Source organism: Canis lupus, chromosome 9 (assembly GCF_011100685.1).
Source record: "Canis lupus familiaris isolate Mischka breed German Shepherd chromosome 9, alternate assembly UU_Cfam_GSD_1.0, whole genome shotgun sequence".
NCBI lineage: Eukaryota > Metazoa > Chordata > Mammalia > Carnivora > Canidae > Canis > Canis lupus.
The window spans coordinates 48033489-48055490 of NC_049230.1; the positions used below are offsets into that span (position 1 = coordinate 48033489).

Genomic DNA, 22002 nt, shown 5'->3' on the forward strand with positions numbered 1-22002 from the left:
GAGAAGCAGGCTCCATGCACCGGGAGCCCGACGTGGGATTCGATTCCGGGTCTCCAGGATCGCGCCCTGGGCCAAAGGCAGGTGCCAAACTGCTGCGCCACCCAGGGATCCCCCAAAACACTTTTCTAAGAACAAATTTGTCTCACAAAACTAGCCATCAACACAAGCACCTTAGTTGTCCTGGTCTGAGCACATGGTAGGTCCCTTTCTTTCCTTCCCAGACAGCAAAAGCAGGACAAGTTAGTGCCCACACCTCTACTTGCCCAGGTGTGGGGTGTGCCCTGGGCTCTGTGGTCTCGATCACAGACATGGCAGTCAGTGACACGATCACAGTCCAGATGTGCCTCTAAAAAGGCAGGTACCACCCACGGGGCAGGTAGATTTCCCTTCAATCTACACCCAGCAATTGGCCAACACACAAAACAATCCCAGGGAACCACAATGGGTCCAGGGGCCACTGAAAACACAGAACATGAGGGCAGAGCTGCAACTGTTAACTCTGCACACCCTGAGCCCTCCGTCCTCCTCCAAGACCCACTTCCCTGGGTGGAGCTTAGGACCAGCAACAGCCAGAGAGACTCACGTTGTCGCGGATGTTGATGTCAGACCCCTTGGACAGCAGCAGCTTCACCAGCTCCACGTGCTTATACTCAGTGGCCCAAATCATGGGCGTCCAGCCGCCATCATCCTAATTTCAAAAACAAACAGAACAAAAAAAAACCAAAAAAAAAAAAAAAAAACACACACCAAAAATACACCAAAATCCATTATAGTTCCTACAGACAAGTAGCATGAAGCATGATTTCACTAAAGAGTTCTACGACGGCTCCAAGAGATGGGAGCCAGTTTCAGTCCCCATGTGGTGTATGAGGAAACCCAGCTCGGGGCATCTCCATGAGTGCAAGATGGAATTAGATCCTCTGTTGTAAGGGGGACGGATGGACCCACCAGGTGACTTCAGTCCTCTCCAGACCGGTGGGCAGGCACTGCCAGGACCACCCTTGGTACCCCAGAGCGCACCTGCTTGGATCATGTGAGGACCAAGAAATGCTGCTGACCAGACCATCTCTTACAGACCAGAAGTCTGGCTGGTGGGACGCACAGGCCTCAGGGATACAGATAAGCCCCAAGCCTGAAGCAAGAGCAGCTGCCAAGAACTGCAGACAGACAGATGTCCACACCCAGGAGACTGATGGAGACCATGCATAGCTCCTGCTTCTTCCTGAAGGGCAGGAAGTAGAACACCTGCCCAGGCCAACCCCATACACAGGGTCTGTCATGGTTCTGACAAGCTGGCTTTCTTCCACTCCACAAACTCAGGCCTGTCTCCTTACTCAGTGGTTGTGGAAAGTTTTATTCAAACCAGGAGAAAGGCAGCTCTTTAGAAAATGAGTATCACGTTGCCAACTCATGGTCTGGTGGCAGAAAGCGCAACCTTCCCCAACAACTCTCAAACAACTTCCTATACCCCCTGCCAACACCTCTCTCTGGGAGACATGCAGTCTCTGTGACTACAGTGGGGTGGCCCCTGCAGGCTTGCTGTGGACATCACCTGGGCACTGGGGGCAGAGCAGGGACAAGCCCGCCTCAGAGAGCTGAGCCGGCCCAGCCCAGGCCAGGTGAAGAAACGCCTAAGACTCAAAGTAATGGGAGACAGAAGATGAAATGGAGAAAGGGTCTAGCATGAGCGTGCAGACCCTGTGAGAGCAGGGGCACATGGCAGGGAACTGCCTTTCTAGGCCACTGAGGAGGGTCTCTGCCAGGGTGGCTCCCAGAGCGCTGAGTTGGAAGCAGCAGCCAGACTGAAGGGGGGTGGGAGGGGTAGAACATATGGGCCAAGAACGTCGTCCTAGGCCCAGAGAGTCACCAGGGAGTGGAGGAGTCTGTGTCCCAGCGAGTGGGAGGGGAGCCCTCTCATCTGCTCTCCTGAGTCACCCACTAGATGCATATGAGGCCTCCTCATGCCGGGGTGACTCCTAGGTGCCCCTAGGAAGGACAACAGTGCCACGGGAGGGAGGGCACCTGGCACACAGGTGGTCAGGGACCCCACTCAGGGGGTCACATGCGGCCCGAGACCTGGAGGCTGAGGTAGCCCAGGCAGATGCCCCGAGCCAAGTCCCTGGCCAGGCAGCAGTGCAGAGACCATTATAGGTGGGAGCTCTCAGAGTAGCCAGCGGTCAGCAAGGGGAGGCAGCAGCCAGAGTCATGAAGGCCAGGCCTCCCAAGGCCTTGCAAGGGAGCTGCAGACAACAGGCAGGAGGCCAGCACTCCTACAGAGAAGAAGGGTCAGGAACCAGTCGGCCAGTGGAGTGTCTACATAGAGGTTGTGGCTTACCTGACAGTTGACGTCCATCTGTCCATTGGAAAGCAGATACTGAACTACATCATAGTGGCCTTTCTTGGCAGCGAGGTGCAAACAGGTGGAGCCCTCTGCATCCTGCAACATAAATGCCATTTAGAGCCAGAGAAATCACACAACTTACAGTGTGCCACGGCCTGAACACGTGAACATGGTGGCCTTTTATTCCCCACATGAGGAATGTGCCTTCTAGAATGATAACCCAGGGGATCCCTGGGTGGCGCAGCAGTTTGGCGCCTGCCTTTGGCCCAGGGCGTGATCCTGGAGACCCGGGATCGAGTCCCACGTCGGGCTCCCAGTGCATGGAGCCTGCTTCTCCCTCTGCCTGTGTCTCTGCCTCTCTCTCTCTCTCTCTCTCTATCATAAATAAATAAAAATTAAAAAAAAAAATAGAATGATAACCCAGGCAGAGAAGAGTGGAATTTTTTTTCAAAGGTCGCACAACTGAGGCCCAAGCCCCACACATTGGGCTATAGACTCCAAGCCCCTAACACCAATGGGGCAAGGCCTCAGGTGGCAAGGAGTCCTCATCTTTCATACCTGGAGGTACATCGTGTCAGCCGCATGTCCCTTCCTTCCCCCATGGTCCAGGCAGGTTGAGGCATACCTGGGCTTCTTGACATGGCCAGGTGCAGCGTCCTGTCCCTCTGCTCCAAAAGAACCCCTGCACTGCTCACGTGACAAGAGGGCCACCTGCCCATTAGGGCCTCTATGAGGTATGGGTCGCCAATGAACGTCTAGACCAGTGCTAGGGATCCAGTCATCGTTGTCCATAAGCCACAGAATTAGAAACAATAAATGGCAAAAAGAGCAGGGGCCCAGAACGGGGCAGTTTGCCCTGCAGTTCAACACGCACCACGGCTGCCTGCCTGCATCCTGCCTGCATCCTGCCTCCTGTGCCTGCTGGCACATCTCCCCATTAGCTCCTAGCTCGACTTCCTCAAGCACACTAAATATATCTCATTAATTAAAGTACCTCAAAAACAACAGCCACTGTCCATGGAGGAAGTCAGACCCGGAAAGTTCCAGGACAGACTCAGAGGGCCGGGGGACCATGTGTGGTCCAGGCCAACCTGAGGGCCTGCATCACACGCAGTCGGACACACTTCCACTGCGTTCCCCTTGCAGGTCTCTCTTTGCTTCCCCCCACCCCCCGCTACTGTCTGTACTGACCACATTTCCTTATTCATTCTGCTTCCCTGCTTCTGACTCTCTGAGCAGTAATCTGAGATTTTCACACACTGTTTAACATATTTCTTACCAAGTCTGAAGTTAGTCAGCAAACCTGTTTTTCTCAAGAAAACCCACACACTTTAACTCTGTATTACTGGTGTTTAAAATGTTAATTGTATGATAAATACAAGAATGTATGGCTGCTGGTGTAAGGGCCTGCCTTATTTTCCAGTGCTCCCAGCTGTCTTACTTTATGCTCTTCGGAGGTGAACTGAGTACCGCAGAACCTTCGCCCGTGCACGCATCCCAGAGCTGAGGAGAAGGACTTCCTCCTGGGGGCAGGGGCACCCCACTAAATCCAGGGGCCACACAGTGGTGTCTCAGGGTGGTTTTCAAAAGGCTGAGCACCTTCTCTGTGTCTGCTGCCTCAGCAGGGGCGGGCTGTTCATTCTTTGCCCATTTTTCTTTTGAGCTCTTTTGTTTGTGGGGCTTCCTTAACCACTTGCCAGTATATCACAGTATCTTCTAGCAGTGTGTAGCCTGCCTCTGAACGCTGTGACATCTTGTTAACCATAAACTCTTCATTCCAATGCACCTGACTTTATCAATCACTTCTGTACTTTCTGTGTCTTACTGAAGAAATCTCTCCCTATGCTAGAACCACAAAGATGACCTTACCTCTTCTAAAAGTTCACCACTTGCATGATGCATGTTCTCCACCCTTTTCCCATCCACCTGTGTGACCACTGACGTGAACACCTGCAGCATACGGCGGCTTCAGGCGTGCTCAGTCCTCAGGCATGCTGTCCCCCTGGAAAGGGCAGGGCTCTTCTTCCACTCGGGTTTTCAGTCTCTTTTCCTGCCTGTAGTTATAGAAACACTGCTTCGTATTCCACTTCACTTCCTCTACTAGATCTTCCTGAACTTCCCTTAGAGCTGTATTTCTCTTCAATGATTTTTTTTGTACCTTCTCTGGAGATGATGATACTCCCGTCATCAGTCCATCAGTCTGCTCAGATTGATCCTCCCACAGCAGGATTCCATTCAATGGCTCCTGCCAGTGCTGTTGGTGCCACATTTTACTTCTAAATTGGCAGGAACTCCACCTCGTAAAGGTATTTCTGCTTTAAACAGCCTTTGTCTTTCAGGAAATTTAAAGAAAACAGCAGCTCTTCCTACGCAGTGTTCCTGGGCTGACTTTCAGGCAGCTTTCACACCTCTGTTATGCCAAGGTACTGATAAATCCCACCAGCTTTTGTTCACCTGGAAGTATTTTATTCCACAATTATTCTTTGAGGGTTACTTTTACTGAATGCAGCCTTCTAGGCTGATAATTTTGTTTTCTTTCTCCATTGTTTCAGATGAGAAGTTGGTGATTGTTTTGTAATGTTGTTAACCTACGTATCATGTGCTGTTTTTTGGCTGCTTCTAAGATTTTGTTTTCAGTTCAATAGTCCAACCACAATGCGTGTGTGGTAATTCTTTAATATTTATCTAGTCTGAGGTTTGCTCAGTTTCTTAGATCTACAGATTCTTTCTTACCAAATCTGGGAAGCTTGTGACCATTTTTCCAGTATTTTTTTCTATCAGATTCTTCCTCCCCTCTTTCTGGGAACTCCAATTACATGTCAGCTGGAAACTGTCCTACAACCTGTTTTTCAGACTAATCTTAATGACCAGTCTTCCATTTCAGTGACCACTTTCTTCTACTGTACCCATCTACAGCTAAGCTCATCCATGAGCCATCCCCTCCAGATGTCTGCTCCCCGTGACCTACTGATACTTCTTGGGTCCTTTGTCTGCAGGTTCCAGCTGCTTCTGTAAATCCCTGAACACTAACCTTCTTGTCTCTGTTTATCTTGGGCACTGACTCCTGTGATGAGGCTGGAAATCTGTGCCCCAGCAGAGAACAGGGTAAATACGGGACTCGCCCGCCCATGATAATAGAGAGGAGTGATAGTTATCTATAGATATTTACACAATAATAAAGGTTTCCAGATTGCAAAAAAGAAAAGAAAAAAAGCAAAGACTAAAGTTTGAAAAAATATTCATACAACATATAAATAACTATATACCAAGAAGTGTTTTTAAGACAAGCTGATTAAATAGTAAAAGGACAAATAAATAGGTAACCATTTTTGCACATCAAACTGTTAATATTTTTTAAAAACCTGTCATAGGGATCCCTGGGTGGCTGCAGTTTAGCACCTGCCTTCAGCCCAGGGCATGATCCTGGACTCCCAGGATTGAGTCCCAGGATTGAGTCCCACATCGATCGGGCTCCCTGCATGGAGCCTGTTCTCCCTCTGCCTTTGTCTCTGCCTCTGTCTCACTCTCTGTGTGTCTGTCATGAATAAATAAAATCTTTAAAATAAATAAATAAATAAACAAACAAATAGATAGATAGATAGATAGATAGATAGATAGATAGATAAATAAATAAATAAATAAATAAATAAATAAATAAATAAATAAATAAATAAAACCTGCCATAGTCACCACGGGTGAGAGCAGATGGAAGAGTGCTTGACACTTGGTGACTTCAGAAAGAAATATAAAAACCCTTAAAAATGATTATATATTTTAATCTAACAATTCCACACTGAGAAATATGTCCTAAAGAAACCAGACATGTGCAAAAACTTGGCTAAAAAAAATGTTAATTGAAGCACTGTGTAGAATGAAAACTGAAAACATAAGGGCACCTAAGTGGCTCCGCCAATTGTCTGACTCTTGGTTTCAGCTCAGGTCGTGATCTTGAGGTCAAGGGATCAAGCCTCATGCTGGGCTCTTCATTCACTGAGGAGTCTGTTTAAGATTCTTTCCCTCTGTCCCTCCCCCTGCTCACATGCTCGCATGATCTCTCTCTGAAAATAAATCTTAAAAAAAAATTGAAAAAAAAAAATTGAAAACATAAATATTGACCAATAAGCCAATCTGACTAAAAGGGATACCAACGCATCATGAAATACCCACCTGAAATACATTTATATATATATAAATATTATAACATTTATAATAATGTTATAAAATAGTATTTCATAACAGAAAAAATGATAATTTGATAGAAAAAAGTTGGTAAGTTACTATGAACAGTATAAATTTTTTATTAGAAAAATACGTATTAATGTGGAAGATGACAATATCACATTCATGTTCTTATTGTGGCTACTTATGCACACCTGTACGTAATGTGAGATTGTGTCTGATCTGGTGGCAGTGATCCCATTTGCACTGCCATGCAGCCCTCACCACCCCAATCCTACATGGAAGCTGGGTGCCCACAAAGAGGGATACCCGCTGTCCCCATAACCTTTAACCTACTTCCAGTCTCTCAGTTTGACTCTGGGTCCTCACACAGGTGGATCCTACAGGATGTGTCCTTTTGGGACGGCCTGTCTCACTCAGCACATCACCTGTGCTGGGGACTTCCTTCTCGTTTAAGGTTGAGGGACGCCCATGATGCACACAGACCACTTTTGGCTAATCCATCCCTCTGTGGGTGGACACTTGGACTGTTTCCACCTTCCTGCTTTGTGGACAATGCTGATGAGAACGTGGGGGAGCAAAGACCATTCATGGCCCTGTTTTCAGCTTCTTTGGGTAAATACCCAGGATGGGAATTGCTGGATCACGTGGTAGTTCTATGTTTAACTTTCTGAGGAATAATCAAACTGTCTTCACAGAAGCTGCATCATTTGACATTCCCACCAGCAATGCATGAGGGTTCCAATTTCTCCATATCTTTGCCAGCACTTATCTCCCTTTCCTAGACAACTGCTGCCCCAAGGGACGTGAGGTGACATCTCACTGTGGTTTTGATTTGCATTTTCCTGATAACTGGTGATGCTGAGCATTTTTTTATGTGCTAATTGGCCACTTACTTTTCTCTGGAGAAATGGCTACTCCAAGTTTTTGCCCACTTTTGAATTGCGTTGGATTTTTGCTACTTAGTGGTAGGAGTTCTTTATATATTCTAGAAAGGAATCTGCCATTAGGATTTATGACTATTGCTCCCATTCCGTGGGTTGTCTCTTCATTATTAGATACTGTCCTTTGACACAGGAAAGTTGTTTTTTTTTTAAGATTTTATTCATTTGATAGTGTGAGTGAGAGAGAGAGAAAGCACAAGTAGGGGAGGGGCAGAGGGTGAAGCAGGGAGCCTGATGCAGGATTGATCCTGGGACTCCAGGATCATGACTTGAGCCAAAGGCAGACGCTTAATCGACTGAGCCACCCAGGTGCCCTGACACATGAAAGTTTTTATTTTTGAAGACATTTATCTATTTTATTATCTGTGCTTTTACTGTTTTATCCAAGACGTCATTGCTTAGACCCAATGAATATCATGAAGATGTTCCTCTATCTTTTCTTCTAAGAGATTTATGGTTGTAGGTCTTAAATTTAGGTCTTTGATCCATTCTGAGTTATTATCTAAATATGATGTAAATTAAGGGCCCAAAACATTTCTTTTCCATGTGGAGATCCCATTTTCCCAGCACCATTTGTTAAAAAGACTTCCCTTTCTTCCCCCTGAATGGTCCTGGCATCCCCAGAAACCACGGTATATCCATGAGGGTTTGTTTCTGGGCCATTCTATCCATCATCTGTATGTCTGTCTTTACGTCAGCACCGTGCTGTGTGGATTCCTGGAGCTCTGTGGTCGGTTCTGAAGTCAAGGAGTTCGAGGCCTCAGCTTTGTTCTTCTGCAAGATCGTCTGGCTGTTCAGGGTCTCCTGAGATCTGGAGGCCTCTCGGGACTGGTTTTCCTCTATCTGTACACAACAGCCGTGGGATTCTGACAGGGATTGCACAGACTCTGGGGTTCACCCCAGATGGTGCTCGCAGTTCGATGATGATCAGTCTTCTGGTCGATGAACGCGGGACATGTTTCCATGTACTTAGGTCTTCCTTCATCTCTTTCAGCAATGTTCTGTGATTTTCACTGTGTAAGTCTTTCATCTCCTTGGTCCAGTTTATTCCTAATATTGTACTCTTTTTGATGCTTTTTATTTTTTAAGATTTTATTTATTTATTCCTGAGAGACACAGAGAGAGAGAGAGAGAGAGAGAGAGAGAGGCAGAGACACAGGCAGAGGGAGAAGCAGGCTCCATGCAGGGAGCCCGACACAGGACTCAATCCTGGGACCCCAGGATCAGGCCCTGGGCTGAAGGTGGCACTAAACTGCTGAGCCACCTGGCCTGTCCTTTTTCTGAGGCTATTATAACTGGAATTGTTTCCTTAATTTCCTTTTTGGATACCTCATCTCAAGTGTACAGAAATACAACTGATATTTCTGTATTGATTCTATATCTTATAATTTTTCTATATGCATTTATTAGTTCCAGATTTTTGTGTATATTCCTTAGGGTTTTCTACATATAAAATCATGCCATTTTTATGAACAGAGATTTTACTTTTTCTTTCCCAATTTGGAAGCTTTGGGGGGGTGCTAATTGCTCCAAGTGGAAGTCAGAAGAGGAAAAGTATAAAAAATGAAGGAAGCTACAGACCTCTGCACAGCAAGCTTATTCGTCCCTTTGTCTATTGTGAGGCACAGAGGATCAAGTTCACTAGAATTTTCTCACATAAACCAGTAACCAGGCAAGGTGAACTAAGAGCTCCTTCCTGACAAAGAGATGGATGTTTGATGGCTACCAATTCTTGAAGACACTTCAACAAGGAAGTGGTCCCTGTTTATCTTTCTGAGAAATTTCTATACAAACCAGGGGTGTGATTTTGAGCAGGGAGCGTACCTTTGGATCCACGAGGGCCCCGGCCTTGATGAGGTACTTCACTGCATCTAGATGGTTGTTCTCTGCTGCTTCCATCAGTGGGGTTCTCTGGTCTTCTGAGCAGGTGTCGATATTAGCGCCCGCCTAGTGAAACCAGGACAGTTCAGGTGTGTAGGTAGAGCGCTCCTGCTGCAGCCCCCGCCCGGCATTCAGATGCTCCCAACACTTGCAAGCAGAAAGATCTCATGAGCTAAAATCATTTCTAGTAACTGTAACGGAGTCTTCAGAACCAAATTCAAAGACATGACTGCTCTACTACTGTCAAACCTTCAGTTCAACACGAGCATTTCTTGACAGAAAATGTTTACAGCACGTTAGTGACAATAACTTTAAGAAATGAGAAGTGAGGGCAGCCCGGGTGGCTCAGCGGTTTAGCGCCACCTTTAGCCCAGGGCGTGATCCTGGAGACTGGGGATAGAGTCCCATGTCAGGCTCCCTAAATGGAGCCTGCTTCTCCCTCTACCTGTGTCTCTGCCTCTCTCTCTCTCTCTCTCTCTGTATGTATTCTCATGAATAAATAAATAAAATCTTTAAGAAAAAAGAAATGAAAAGTGATATGGAGGAATGTGGGGGCTGCTCTGCAAGAGCCAGCAGATGGGCAGTGACCTGGTCTACAGTGACCAAAGGACACCCTGACTCACTGACCTCTTTTTTCTGGCTGTTTTAAGCTGATTTCCAGTACTAAGAATTTTGAAGCAACTTCTAATTCTTCCAACAAAGTATGTACTTGGAAAGCTAGTGGTCCAGAAAAGACACAGAGATAAACTCCAGTATGTGTGAAACTTAAGTAGCCTCCAACGTTAAAATGTGTTGTGTGCTGTAAGCAAATCAGCTCCCTCACAATTTAAAAACCCTTTCCCATGGGGGAAAAACTGTCTAGTTCCTTAGACCGATGTACCAAAAGCTAGCATTTACTTTATAAAATAAATACTGGGAAAATCTTACTATCTACAATTAAAAACAAAAGTAACAACAAAATGAGTTACAATATTTTTAAATAGACCTAGAGTGTTGCATGGGGAAACCATGGGACTGAGGTAGTTCAGGGAACCCTGAATGAGACTTCTGGCAAATTCCAGAGGGCAGGATGGGGCTGGGGGCCACAGACAGAGTTGAAGATCAGGCACCAACGCAAGGTCAGGGGTCAGAGGACCAGGCCCTGACTCCCAGGGACAGGTCTGAAGATCCACGACTGACTTCCAGGGTGCTCATCCAAAATCAAGGGCAACAAGTGACCAGCTCCACACAAGAACTCAGAGGTCCTCCCAGGGACACACAGACAATCAGAACTAACACCACAAAAGTTGGCCCAGAAGAAAATGATCATCACCAGGAGAAGGTAGGGAAGACCGAGAGACAAAACCAAAGAATCCCCAAGAACCCTGAGATGGAAGGAGAATACAAAGAAGACATTAAACCAGGTTTCCCTGACTGGGGAATTCCCACTGACTGATAGGATTCCCACCAGAGACAATGGTGAGAACAGGGAAGTGGGTCTTACGGGAAAAGCAGGATGAACTTTGGAGAGACTCCAGGCCACACACCAGGCAGGCCCCAACCCCCACACCTTCCCCAAAACCTCCCTGCGTGACCGTGCAGTGTGTGCAAGACCCTGTGTGGATAAGCAAGGTGTGTGCATGCAGCTCGTGAGGTATGTGCAGTCCATGGCAGGTCCCCAGGCTCAGAGATCTGTGCAACAGGTGTGGCTCTGTCCCTCCCCTCCAGGCTCTGTGATGATTAGAGCACACCTTCCTCTGTTAGAAAACCCCTCAAAGGCTCATGACGTAGCCGTTTAGAAGTTCAGCAGGTGGATGGCGAGCTCAGACCCAGCAGTAACACACAAGGAGGACAGGACAATGGGCACTCGAGAGTTGGGGAGCAGATGGAGGTGACCCGTCAGGGGGGACATGTGCCTGGATCCAGGATGAGGCAGCTGCTGTGAGTGACCAGTGGCTGGGATGCCATCCTGGAGCTAGATGTTCACCCGTGATCAGCACAGCTCTGAGCACAGGGAATACAGCTCAGTGCCTCAGCAGCACATACTTCCTGCCATTTGTCAATTAAACTCAAACAGGGGATCCCTGGGTGGCGCAGCGGTTTGGCGCCTGCCTTTGGCCCAGGGCGCGATCCTGGAGACCCGGGGTCGAGTCCCACGTCGGGCTCCTGGTGCATGGAGCCTGCTTCTCCCTCTGCCTGTGTCTCTGCCTCTCTCTCTCTCTCTCTCTGTGTGACTATCATAAATAAATAAATAAAAAATTAAAAAAAAAAAAAAAAAAAAACTCAAACAGCAACATGCGGCAGGGCATGCCACACCACAGTGGGCTGGGCCCCAAATGAAGTAAGAGCTGTTTTCAGTGAGACCTCAGGAAGAAAATCAAACAGGATGGAAAGATCTCAAAACTGCTTTTCACAGGTGATGCTGGCTGTGAGGGAGCACTCCCCAGCCCTGACAGCACAGGAACACAGAAGGCTGCGAGCTTGCAACAGCAGTCGGCAGCTTCAGTGCTGCTCTGGGGCTGGAGAGAGGCCGTAGAACCAGAGCCCACCCAGTGGACGGTGTGGGGTGAGAGACACCCCAGCAAAGCGGAACTGCCAAGAAACAATACCCCTGGATTTGGGACAAACTAGAAAACCCACTCCACCTCTTTCCTGGGGAATCTCAGGAAAGCAGCTCAGGTCCTAGAAGGAGGAAAATACACAAAATCACAGGCTCCCAGCTCAGGGAGTGAGCAGCCCGGGCCACCCAACATCAGGTCAGTGCAGAGGGTCTCAGAGAACAACACTAGAAAGAGTTTTCCACAGGAGATAACATTTTATTCTGCAGTTTAAGACACAGAGCTCCTGCAGCCTCAACTCTCCCTGACAGTGACTGACTTGGGGGTGGCAGGGGCAGGACTGGGACCAAAGCAGACACACTAGAATTCTTACTGTGTGACTCAATGAACATAAAGGCAGACACAGGTAAGTCTCATGATTTGAAAGTGCTTGTACGGTGGTCAAACCGGAGAGATGTAGAGATGGGCTCTCAGGTAAGAGCCTGGAGAGCCGCCCCTCCGGGAGGGTGGGCAGGGCTGTGTCCTGACCCAGGGTGAGGTGGGAACCACTTAGGGACATTTATTAACAGAATACTTATACCTTAAGGACTCTCCTGTATGCATCTTACATATACACGCTTTAATGTTTAAAAAAAAAAAAAAAAAAAAAAGGCCAAAGAGAAAATAGATCGTTTCAAGAGTAACAAGCAAACTTCTCAAAAGAACGCACAGAAGTCAGAAGGCAGTGGAACCATGCCTTAAATGAAGTGAGAGAAAACAACCAGCAACCTAGAATTCCAAGTCCAGGGAAATGTCTCCCACGAAGCCCCCACACTGGTGTGTGAGCTGAGGAGAGGCCTGGGCAGCCCCCACCCCAACCCCACACAGCACACAGGACCATCAAGGGCGACCCTGCCCTGCCACCATTCCACACAGCACTGGGCCTCCGGGCCACCCTTGCAGAAGCACAAACCATATCCATGCCTTCTGCGGCGGCTCAGAACGGAGACAGGAGGGCATCCCACTGGAGTGCTGCCCCCCGTCCTCTCCTTCAGAGCACTAACCAGCACTCATGGTCACTGCCTTGATGGCCATGCCAGCTGCCCCTGACTTCTCTCCAGTGAGCTCCTCCTCCATTGGATCAGCTGCCTACCACCATCACCGCCAAGAACCGACTGGTGCGTGACCACTCTGAGCAACCTTCTCAGCCACCCCAAGTCCTACTAGCCTTCTCTTAAACTCACGCCCAAGGCCTCTGGGGGGTTCCCTCCAAAATGGCTCAAGCTACCAAGGTAGTATGAGGCACTCCCACCCTCCCTCAACATCCGCAGCTCCCTCATCTTGTCCGTCTTAAGACACCTGCACATAGACCACTGAGTGACCTCTGGAGGTGAGAAAAAAAGAGTATGTAACCTCCACATGAGTAAAGAGAAAGGATGAGACAAAACAAATATCAACCCAAAAGAAGGCAACAAAGAGATTTTTAAAAATGTACGTGTTTGAAAAGACTAAGAATCAAAACAACAGTATGACATCAGAAATACACTTAAATGCTAAAAATTACAGTAAATATTATCTAGACTAAAGGTTCCTATTAAAACACCAAGATGATGACACTGAGCTTTTTAAAAACCTAGCAACATGCTACTTAACAAGACACGTCCAAGCAGGGCTCTCTGGCATGAGATGGAGCCAGGAATCTACACCAATGGTGCATCTCTCCTAAGATACAAATGCAAACATCAATGGGGTCATGTCCTGCTCTGCCCACAGCCATCGCTTCCATCAGCACCGGTCAGAACATTGGTAAGAAAACACACTGGGAGAGCGGGGACGCGCCAGCAGAAGCCGTGGGGTCAACACAGACACAGGCAGGCTGAGGGGGGGAGCAGCTCGGGTTCCCCACCATGGACACCCCTGGCTCCCACAGAGACACATGCAGGAGGCAGCCACATGCACCCCTCTCCAGACAGCAGTGTCTGTGGGGCACCCAATGGAGACAAGGCCAGCACCCTCCATCAGCATTTTAGTACTTTAGATATGAACAAGCAGGAATCATCAGGCATTTGAGGAAAGAAAACTTTAAAAATGATACCAAAATGAACAGAGCAGCATAAAACTCCAAAATTACCATAATATCTTCAAAGAAACAAGAGAAGAACAGAGGTACAAAAAAGGAACTTTGAGGGAGCAAGAAAGGACTGGGAATCTCAAGGTCTGAGCACAGATTCAACATCCCAGAGGAGCTGCAGGGTGAGGTCGAGAACGCTGCCTGGGGAGGAACGGGAAAGAAAGATCTGGAGCGCAGCAGGACGCAGAGACCAGAGAATGAGTCCATACAGCCTAATGTGGGAGCAGGGGCTCTGGAGGGTGGGCCCAGAAACACAGGCCCAGGTGGCACCCACAAACCCCAGAACGAGGCACATGAATGCTTAGTCAACAGGACACACCCCAGACTCAAAAGACCGCTGCATCATGGTGAAATTTCAGACCAACGGGTTCAAGGACATCTCCTGAAACATCCAGACATAAAGGATCCACCTGAAACTGTCTCCAGCAGACAGTGGACCCAACATAGGCCAGGGTCTGCGCAGGGGTGTCCCAGAGGAGGAGGCATGGGAGCGCGCAGCAGGGCTCCCGGGTGCCACGGAGACAGGGCGCCGTCTGTTGGGCCCCCCCCCCCCCTGCTAGGAGTGAACCAGCAGGAGGCCAAAGACAATAGAAGCACACTCTGGTATGCACCACAGCCAGCTGTGGGAATACTGATGTGCATGCCCAACCCCAGGGCCCCCACTGCCTCAGCAGCACAAGCCACCATCAATCGAGGAGGACTGGTGGAAGGATGGGGTGCGTGCCAGGGCTGAGCCTTCCCACGCTCCCCAGTCAGTACCTGATGTTAAAAACCAATGTAAAATGGAAACAAAGACAGCAAATCAAAAGAGTGCAGTATAAGCAGCACATAATTGTCCGACACGCTGGTAAACGCCCAAGAGAAGCCGCAGGCCTGACAGCCGGGATAGAGGAACAGAAACGGGTTTTCTCTGGGAGTCAGTATGCGCTGTTTGACTTTTAGCTCTCAGACTATAAATCTCGTGTTATTTTACTCGACAAAGACAAGAGAGAGTGGGTGGAGGGCTCTGTGGAGAGTAGTGCAGACCTGAATCAGCATGTGGCAGATGTCCACGTGCCCAGCCTCCGCAGCGGCATGCAGCGGGGAGCGCTTGTTCTGGTGCTCCATTTTGAAGTTGGGGTCAATTCCGTCAACTGCAAACAAATAGGTTTCACTGATTATCTTGGACGCAGCCTCTGGTTCCCACCACATCAGAGAGGTCATGAAGGCCTGAGTGGACAGACCACTGGGAACCAGCACTGCACAATACTGTCCTGTGTGTAGGTAAGAGGGAAGCCAGGCTCCAAGCACACTGATGAGACACAAAAGGAAGCATGCCAGCTTCACACAAAATTCACCAGGTGGCCCACTGCCAGGGATCACCTCACAGTATAAACCCCTTCCCTCACCACCCTTAATGCAGGGGCTCCCAGATTTTCTCTGGGGTCCCTTCTGCATTTTCAAACACTCCTACTCTCAGCCTTCCCCAGGCCAGGGGCAGCTGCTGAGTACACGGGCAACAGGCTCACAGGGCAGCTGTGCACACACGTGGCTTGGTACACATGATCCCGGCAGGCCTGCTGCGAATAGTTGGCTGACCAGCCACAGAGCAGCCAGGCAACCCCACCTTGCCTCAGCAATTAAAACTGCCATTTTGCTCAACACTGAATAACTTACATTTCTAGAACAAATCGTTCACTTTCTTTGATTATCAAATAAAGGGATTTTTAATCACTCCTTTGAGCCCAGAGAAACAAAGCCTCGAGCTGTGAGCTTGGAATCGAAATACTGCCCCTTCCTTGGCCAGAACAGAACTGGGAAGGGTCTAAGAGCACCAGCAGGCATGTCAACCATAGCATGAGTGTAGCACATCTTGCTCCACCCACAGCTGGCCCCAGCTCACTCATCTTCCTTTTTCTGAGTCTACCTTTTCTCTTAATTTAATCATACACCTAATTCCTCTTTTAAAATGAGAAATTCATAAAAACATTTCTATTGCCACGAATAACAGAGTATGAACATGGTGCACAGGATGAACACCAGTGGCCGCAGATCAGAGAAATAAGAAATAGATAAAGAGGAAAAAAAATGAGACCCACCTCCTGAGAAAAGGTAACAAATGACTACCTGCTCCTTGGGCCTCAGCGACAGGCACCAACCCCCAGTGGGAGTGACGGGCTGCTTACCCAGCATGAGCAGCACCTTCTGCAGCTCCCCTTGCCTGGCGGAGAAGTACAGCTGCTTCGGATGGAAGCGAAGCTTCTTGGGTCTGGGGGGAAAGCACGGACAGTGGTGACCACCAGGTACCCCACCCTGGCTCCCAGCTCACTGGCCACCACATACACACGCACAGAAGCACTCTGTAGGATGGGAAGGCCTAGATGACATCTACCTGCGGATGCCTCAGGGTCAAGGGCACCAAAGTCATCAGGCTCAGGCATCTCACAGGAAAAAACAACAGAAACGAGCAACTATCTTCTTCACCCACAACAGGAGAATGGTTCCTGAGGTTTCTGCATACTGTGACAACAATGATCCATCTCTTTGCAGCATGGGGTCAAGGGAGGCCGAGAGGGTAGGAGCAGTGCTGTCACACCTGGCCCAGCCCGCCCCCTTCAGCAGGATGCGGTCTGGGCCTGGTAAGCGTGGCTGGTGGACACAACAGTCAGCATAACATCAGGGCCTCAGATGAGGCTAGAGACAGAGTGGATGCTACGGGCAACTCGGCCATGAGTCCCAACGCTGAGCTTCCCCTAAGTAAGAGTACCACGAAGACACCCCTGCCGGCAGACAGGCACACAGCCCCGAGGGAGGGTGTGGCCTGGCCTGAGGCCCTGTGAGCTAGGCTGGTGGGCTTCCCTGGAAGAAGGCACCTGCCTGGCTCACAGGTTACAGACCTAGGGCCATCCTACAGGGCAACACCACTGGGAGTTCCCACCTGACCCAACCCTTCATTTCACAGATGAGGAATCAGCCAAGCAGCATTTGCACTTATGTCCAGAGGTCAATGCCAGAGGTCAACAATATCCAGGGGAAATGTGTACAAAAGGCTCACCAGGACTGTCCTCACCTATAACTTCAAAGAAGTCACCTTTTGCTCTTATGTAATAGACAATTTGTAATAATTTCCTGAAACAGTATAAAAATATATGAATTGTCCTGGATGAACAACATTAATCAAAAAGCTGAAGCATTCTACAGTGACCTCCTTAGGAACACCCCCTAACCCTTCAGGGGAGCCCAGTGACCCTCAGGGGTGCCACACGGGGTACAGACCCTTGGGAATGCACTGTGGCCATACTGGAAGCACTGGGGGAGTTAAAGACACACGGGCGCAAACAGCCCAGTGGCTGACACAGAGGGAGAAGAAACCTGAAGGAAGGAATGTCCAGATGAGCAGATGTCAGAGGGTCAGGCCCTGAGCCACGTCTGAAAACACACACTGGTTCTTACTTTTCTGAGTCCAGAGCAATCAGAGCACTTTCCAAGGTCTCCTTCCCTGGTCCCTGCGAAAGGCCAGGGGCTGGCTTTCCCAACCCGGCTGGCCCTGTGGGGTCGAAGCCCTCGGCTGCCTGGGGAGCTGTACTCTGTGGCTTGCCATCTTCCAGCAGCGGGGGTCCAGCAGTGCTTTAAGGGAAGGAAACAAAAAACCCACTCAATTTTAGCCACATGAAAAACTGCTCCTTGTGGAAACCAATGAAAACACAGAAAATTATTTCCTCCAACCCTTCCAGCTATGCTGCTCTTCTGAGCATGAAAACAGCTTCAGACTTGTTCTGTTCAGTCCGTGCATCAGAGTCCACTTCAGGAGTAAATTCCCAGAAAAAAGTGACATTCAAAGTAAGGGCGGCTTTTCCAAGGATTACAGGACCTTGTTCAAGTTTGCTTTTGCAAATGAGGTTCCCAGCTGGAGCTATCAAACCCTCTGCTCTCCCCAGGGAAAGGAAATGCTCCTGGAAATCTGATTCAAAGTATGCAACATGTATAGATTAGCAGGGTTAACACAGAAAAACAAGAAGGAACTGGCCTTCTGTCAGTATTTAGTTTGATATAATTCAAGGCTCTTTTAAATGGCCTTCAATGAAGTTTTACTTTTCTCTATATCAGTGCCATATTTACTATGTTATATATTCCCAAAATGAACCCTTCCCTTAAAAGAGGAACATCTTTTTTCATTTTCATAGGGCTATCAAAATATAATGCAGTATGCATGCAGCTAAACCTAAGGTTTCACAGTAAACTCGTATGCAACAGATGCAGGGCTGTGCCTGCACACACACACATACAGGGCTCAGCATTTAAAGACACATCTCCAGAGCAGCTGACTGAGGCTGCACCAGGCACATACCTGCCTGTGGTAGTGTCAGCCCTGCCTTCCACCAAGGAATTTTTATCCTGCCCGGGGGCCAGCGTCACGGTGGAGGTTGTGTCCGCTTTTGCAATGGTCACCTCTTTGGCCTTAGAGATCTCCTCCCCACAGTGGGGACAGTAGCTGGCATTATTGACTCGAGAGGCACAGTCTTTGTGAAAGCGGTGAGAGATGCTGCTCTCAGGCTGACACTCCATAAAATTACCCTGAAAACAGGAAGACAAGAAATTATCATTTGAAATTAGGGCTAACATGTATGAAAGGAAACAAAGCGCCACTGAACCTATATGCGAGCGGCATGGGGCCGGAGGCCCTGAGGCCACCCAGCACTCCCAGTCCCTGGCTACGTAAGCAGAAGACCATATCCCACATCCATGGTGGGTCCACACATACCCCTGCTGCTTTTCTTTTATATCCCTCTCTTTTTTAATTTACTTATTTGAGAGAGAGAAAGCAAGAGCTTCCCACTAAGTACAGTGCCTGATCAGAATCTGATCCCATGACCCTGAGATCATGACCTGAGCTAAAGCCAAGAGTCAGACACTTAACTAACTGAGCCACCCAGATGACCCCCTGCCCCACTGCTGTTTTAAAGAGAGAGAGTAAAGTGTGGAGAAGCCACCTGACTGCCCCTTACCCCCTGGGAGGCCAAGGCCTCACTCTCGGGCTGTTCTAACCCAAAGAGAGACCGCACAGAAGACCAGATCCCAAGAAGGACCCCCAGAGGACAAACCAGGAAAGAGAATCTCGGAAGAAAGTGTCAGGACGAACAATGCTCTGCAGAGATGACCCAGCACCACTGAGGGGCACGTCCAGCAAACCCCTGATGGCCTCAAAAAAGGGTTCTCACTGGGACGAAGGAGGTAAAGCCCCAGCGGGATAAGAAGCAGTGAGAGCAGTATGCTCTCGCCAGGAGCTAGGGGTCACTGGACACAGAGAAGCAAAAAGATGTGGAAGACAAGAAGGGCACACAGGGGTGAAATCCCAGGAGCAGATGCTGCAGAGAAGCTCCTAGCCTGTGTGGGGGGATCAGCTGTGGGCCAAGTGAACTGCAAGGCTCCACATGTTCTTATGGGCACAGGTATATGTGAAACGAAGTAAGTGACAAAAAAAGACCCTAAACCAAGAGATGAAGGCAAAGCAGAAGGCGAGGCAGGCCCGCCCAGGAGCAAGGCCACGGTGCATTCAAACACATTGAGCAGGAGGAGGAGAGCTGAGGGCACCAGCTCACATGTCCCAGCTGTCCCCGGGAGACTGAAGACTCACATGGAGCAAAAAAAAAAGAGCGTGTTAAAGGAGGTGGCCTCCAGGTGAGCCCCCGGACAGGAGCTGCTGCAAGGTGTCTGCCACAACTGTCAGCCAGCAGAGGGAGGGAGGGAGGAAGCACTGGCATTAGTATGCTTAGCAGGGGACCTGCACGGCGGGCTGGGCACTTACCGCTGTACAGAAGTAGCCACAGCCGGGACAGCATTGGTGCTTCACCATCCGGCCCCGGTGGTCTTCACACAGCACTAGGAGTGGCGCCTTGCTGGACGGGCGCATGAGCTCGTGCTTGACCACGCTGTTGGTGCACCTGCCCAGCTGCAATCACACAAGACCAGGGTCAGCGACACAGACGTTGGGGAGGGGCCCAGCAGATGCAAGTCTGAGGGCTCCATGTAAGGTTGGGAATAGAGGGAAGCAGGACTCCATCCGCACGTCTGCCAGAACAGAACAGTTAGCCTGACAGGTGGTCATACACAGTGTCAGAGGAGCAAGTGGTTAACTTGGCAAATCAAGGAAAACATCCTGGGCAAGTTGAGGTGTAGGCCAGAAATGAGGAAAAATGGACATACACCAGGCCATACAGAAAGGATGTCATGGGCCAGCAGTTGGACCTCACTGCGAATCCACAAACACACAAGTGGTCAGGGTGACCAGGGCAAAACATCAGAGGGCAACATGTAAGTGGCAAAGACAATGGGCTAAGTGTGGCCCAGGTGTACCCCCACAGCTGCTCACCCCTGAGGGGGACCCCCTGCCCTGCCCCAGCACTGCTCAGCCAGCTATGTCCCCTCACCCCCACCAAGTGATCCAGAGTTGGCCAACAGCAAGGCCCAGACCCACCTTCCCCAACCCACATCTGCTCCCGTGGTGCAAAGACAAAGCACAGAGACTAAAGCTACCAAGTGGTAATCAGCAGCAGTATGACAAGCACAAGACAGGGCAGGAGGAGAAATGTGTAAGAAACTGTCACCAGCGCCTCTAACCAAACAGACCCTGTGGCCATTCTCATGCTGGAATGGAGGCTATAAGGGAAGACACACTCGGGGAACATAAATGAGCTCTCGGAAATCAGAAGTAAGGTGGAAGAAAGGGAGATTTCCACAGAAATGCTGGAATAAAGATGGGGGATTTTCTGAAAGTGAAGCAAAAAGACACAAATAGGGAAAATAGAGAAGAAAACTAGAGACACCACCTAGAGGACCTAAAATAAAGATAACATGTAGACTCTGTAAGAGTCTTCTGGTAACAGGATCCCAGGTCCTCCCTCCCACCTTTGTGTCACGCACTTTAATTTCATATGTGCTAAAACCCCACAGGGTATTGCTATTATTTTTGCTTTAAATGATTATCTTTCAGACTGATTAAACATAGAAGTAGTCTTTTTTTTTTTTAAAGATTTTATTTATTTATTCATGAGAGACACAGAGGGAAGGAGGGAGGGAGGGGTAGAGAGGGAGAGAGAGAGAGAGAGAGAGAGAGAGACAGAGAGAGAGAGAGAGAGGCAGAGACACAGGCAGAGAGAGAAGCAGGCTCCATGTAGGGAGCCCGATGCGGGACTCGATCCCGGGTCTCCAGGATCACGCCCTGGGCCGAATGCAGACACTAAACCGCTGAGCCATCCAGGGATCCCACATATAACTAGTCTTTGATTGACCTTCATTTAGACCCTATACAGGGAGAGAAAGGGAGGGTACATGAGCTGGAAGGATGTGCACGCCCCTGCTTGTGTGGGAGGTGGGCAGCCTGGGACACCAGCATGCTCTCCACAGGGCCATAGTGATCACTGCAAAGACTTCGCCAACGACAATAGAACAGCGAGGAGCAATCTCAACATAAACAGGAAACTGTGTCCAATACAGAGCTCTTGACTGAGATAAAGTATTTCCAGAATACAAAATCTAGATATCAAGGTTTGCTTGCCAGCAACCTTTTGTGAGAAGCTACTGAAGGTCATGCACCACCCATATGAGAAAGCTATGACCCAAACTTGATGTGCTGAAAATCTCTATGGAAACATGCAAACCCATGGTCCAGGACCGAATCTGTAACAGGTACAAAGAGAACGAAAAACGAGAAAATTATTAACTCAGGAAAATAAAAACTTATTTAGGAGAAGAAATGTAATCCAAGCATGCCAACTGGCTCAGCTGTGAGCATTCCCATAGTGTGTTATGAAAACCACAAATACATTTATAACAAAAATGAAGACAGAATGCAGACTGCAGGTGGGGCAATGAGGGAGGAGTGGGATTAACAGAGGAGCACCTCAGCATAGTCAGAAACCAGCAGGCAGAGTCTCTTTAGTAGACACTCAGGAAATGATAGCAGAAAGTGGGTTATGGAAAACAATAACAATACAAGGAAAAATTGAAAGAGGTCAAAGTGGCTGCCCCCAG

General features: G+C 48.9%; 1 protein-coding gene across 5 annotated transcripts in view; it reads right to left on the reverse strand.

Moving 5' to 3' along the window:
* EHMT1 (euchromatic histone lysine methyltransferase 1) overlaps nt 1-22002 on the reverse strand; it is a 144445-nt gene that overhangs the window by 18290 nt on the left and 104153 nt on the right. For all 5 annotated transcript variants that reach the window (XM_038548583.1, XM_038548584.1, XM_038548585.1 and 2 more), the window contains 8 exons: nt 19778-19921; nt 18320-18546; nt 17425-17598; nt 16158-16240; nt 15019-15125; nt 9289-9411; nt 2336-2437; nt 584-688 (listed from right to left, as the gene is read on the reverse strand). In XM_038548583.1, the coding sequence (XP_038404511.1) occupies nt 584-688; nt 2336-2437; nt 9289-9411; nt 15019-15125; nt 16158-16240; nt 17425-17598; nt 18320-18546; nt 19778-19921 (1065 nt within the window). The remainder of the gene's footprint in view (nt 1-583; nt 689-2335; nt 2438-9288; nt 9412-15018; nt 15126-16157; nt 16241-17424; nt 17599-18319; nt 18547-19777; nt 19922-22002) is intronic.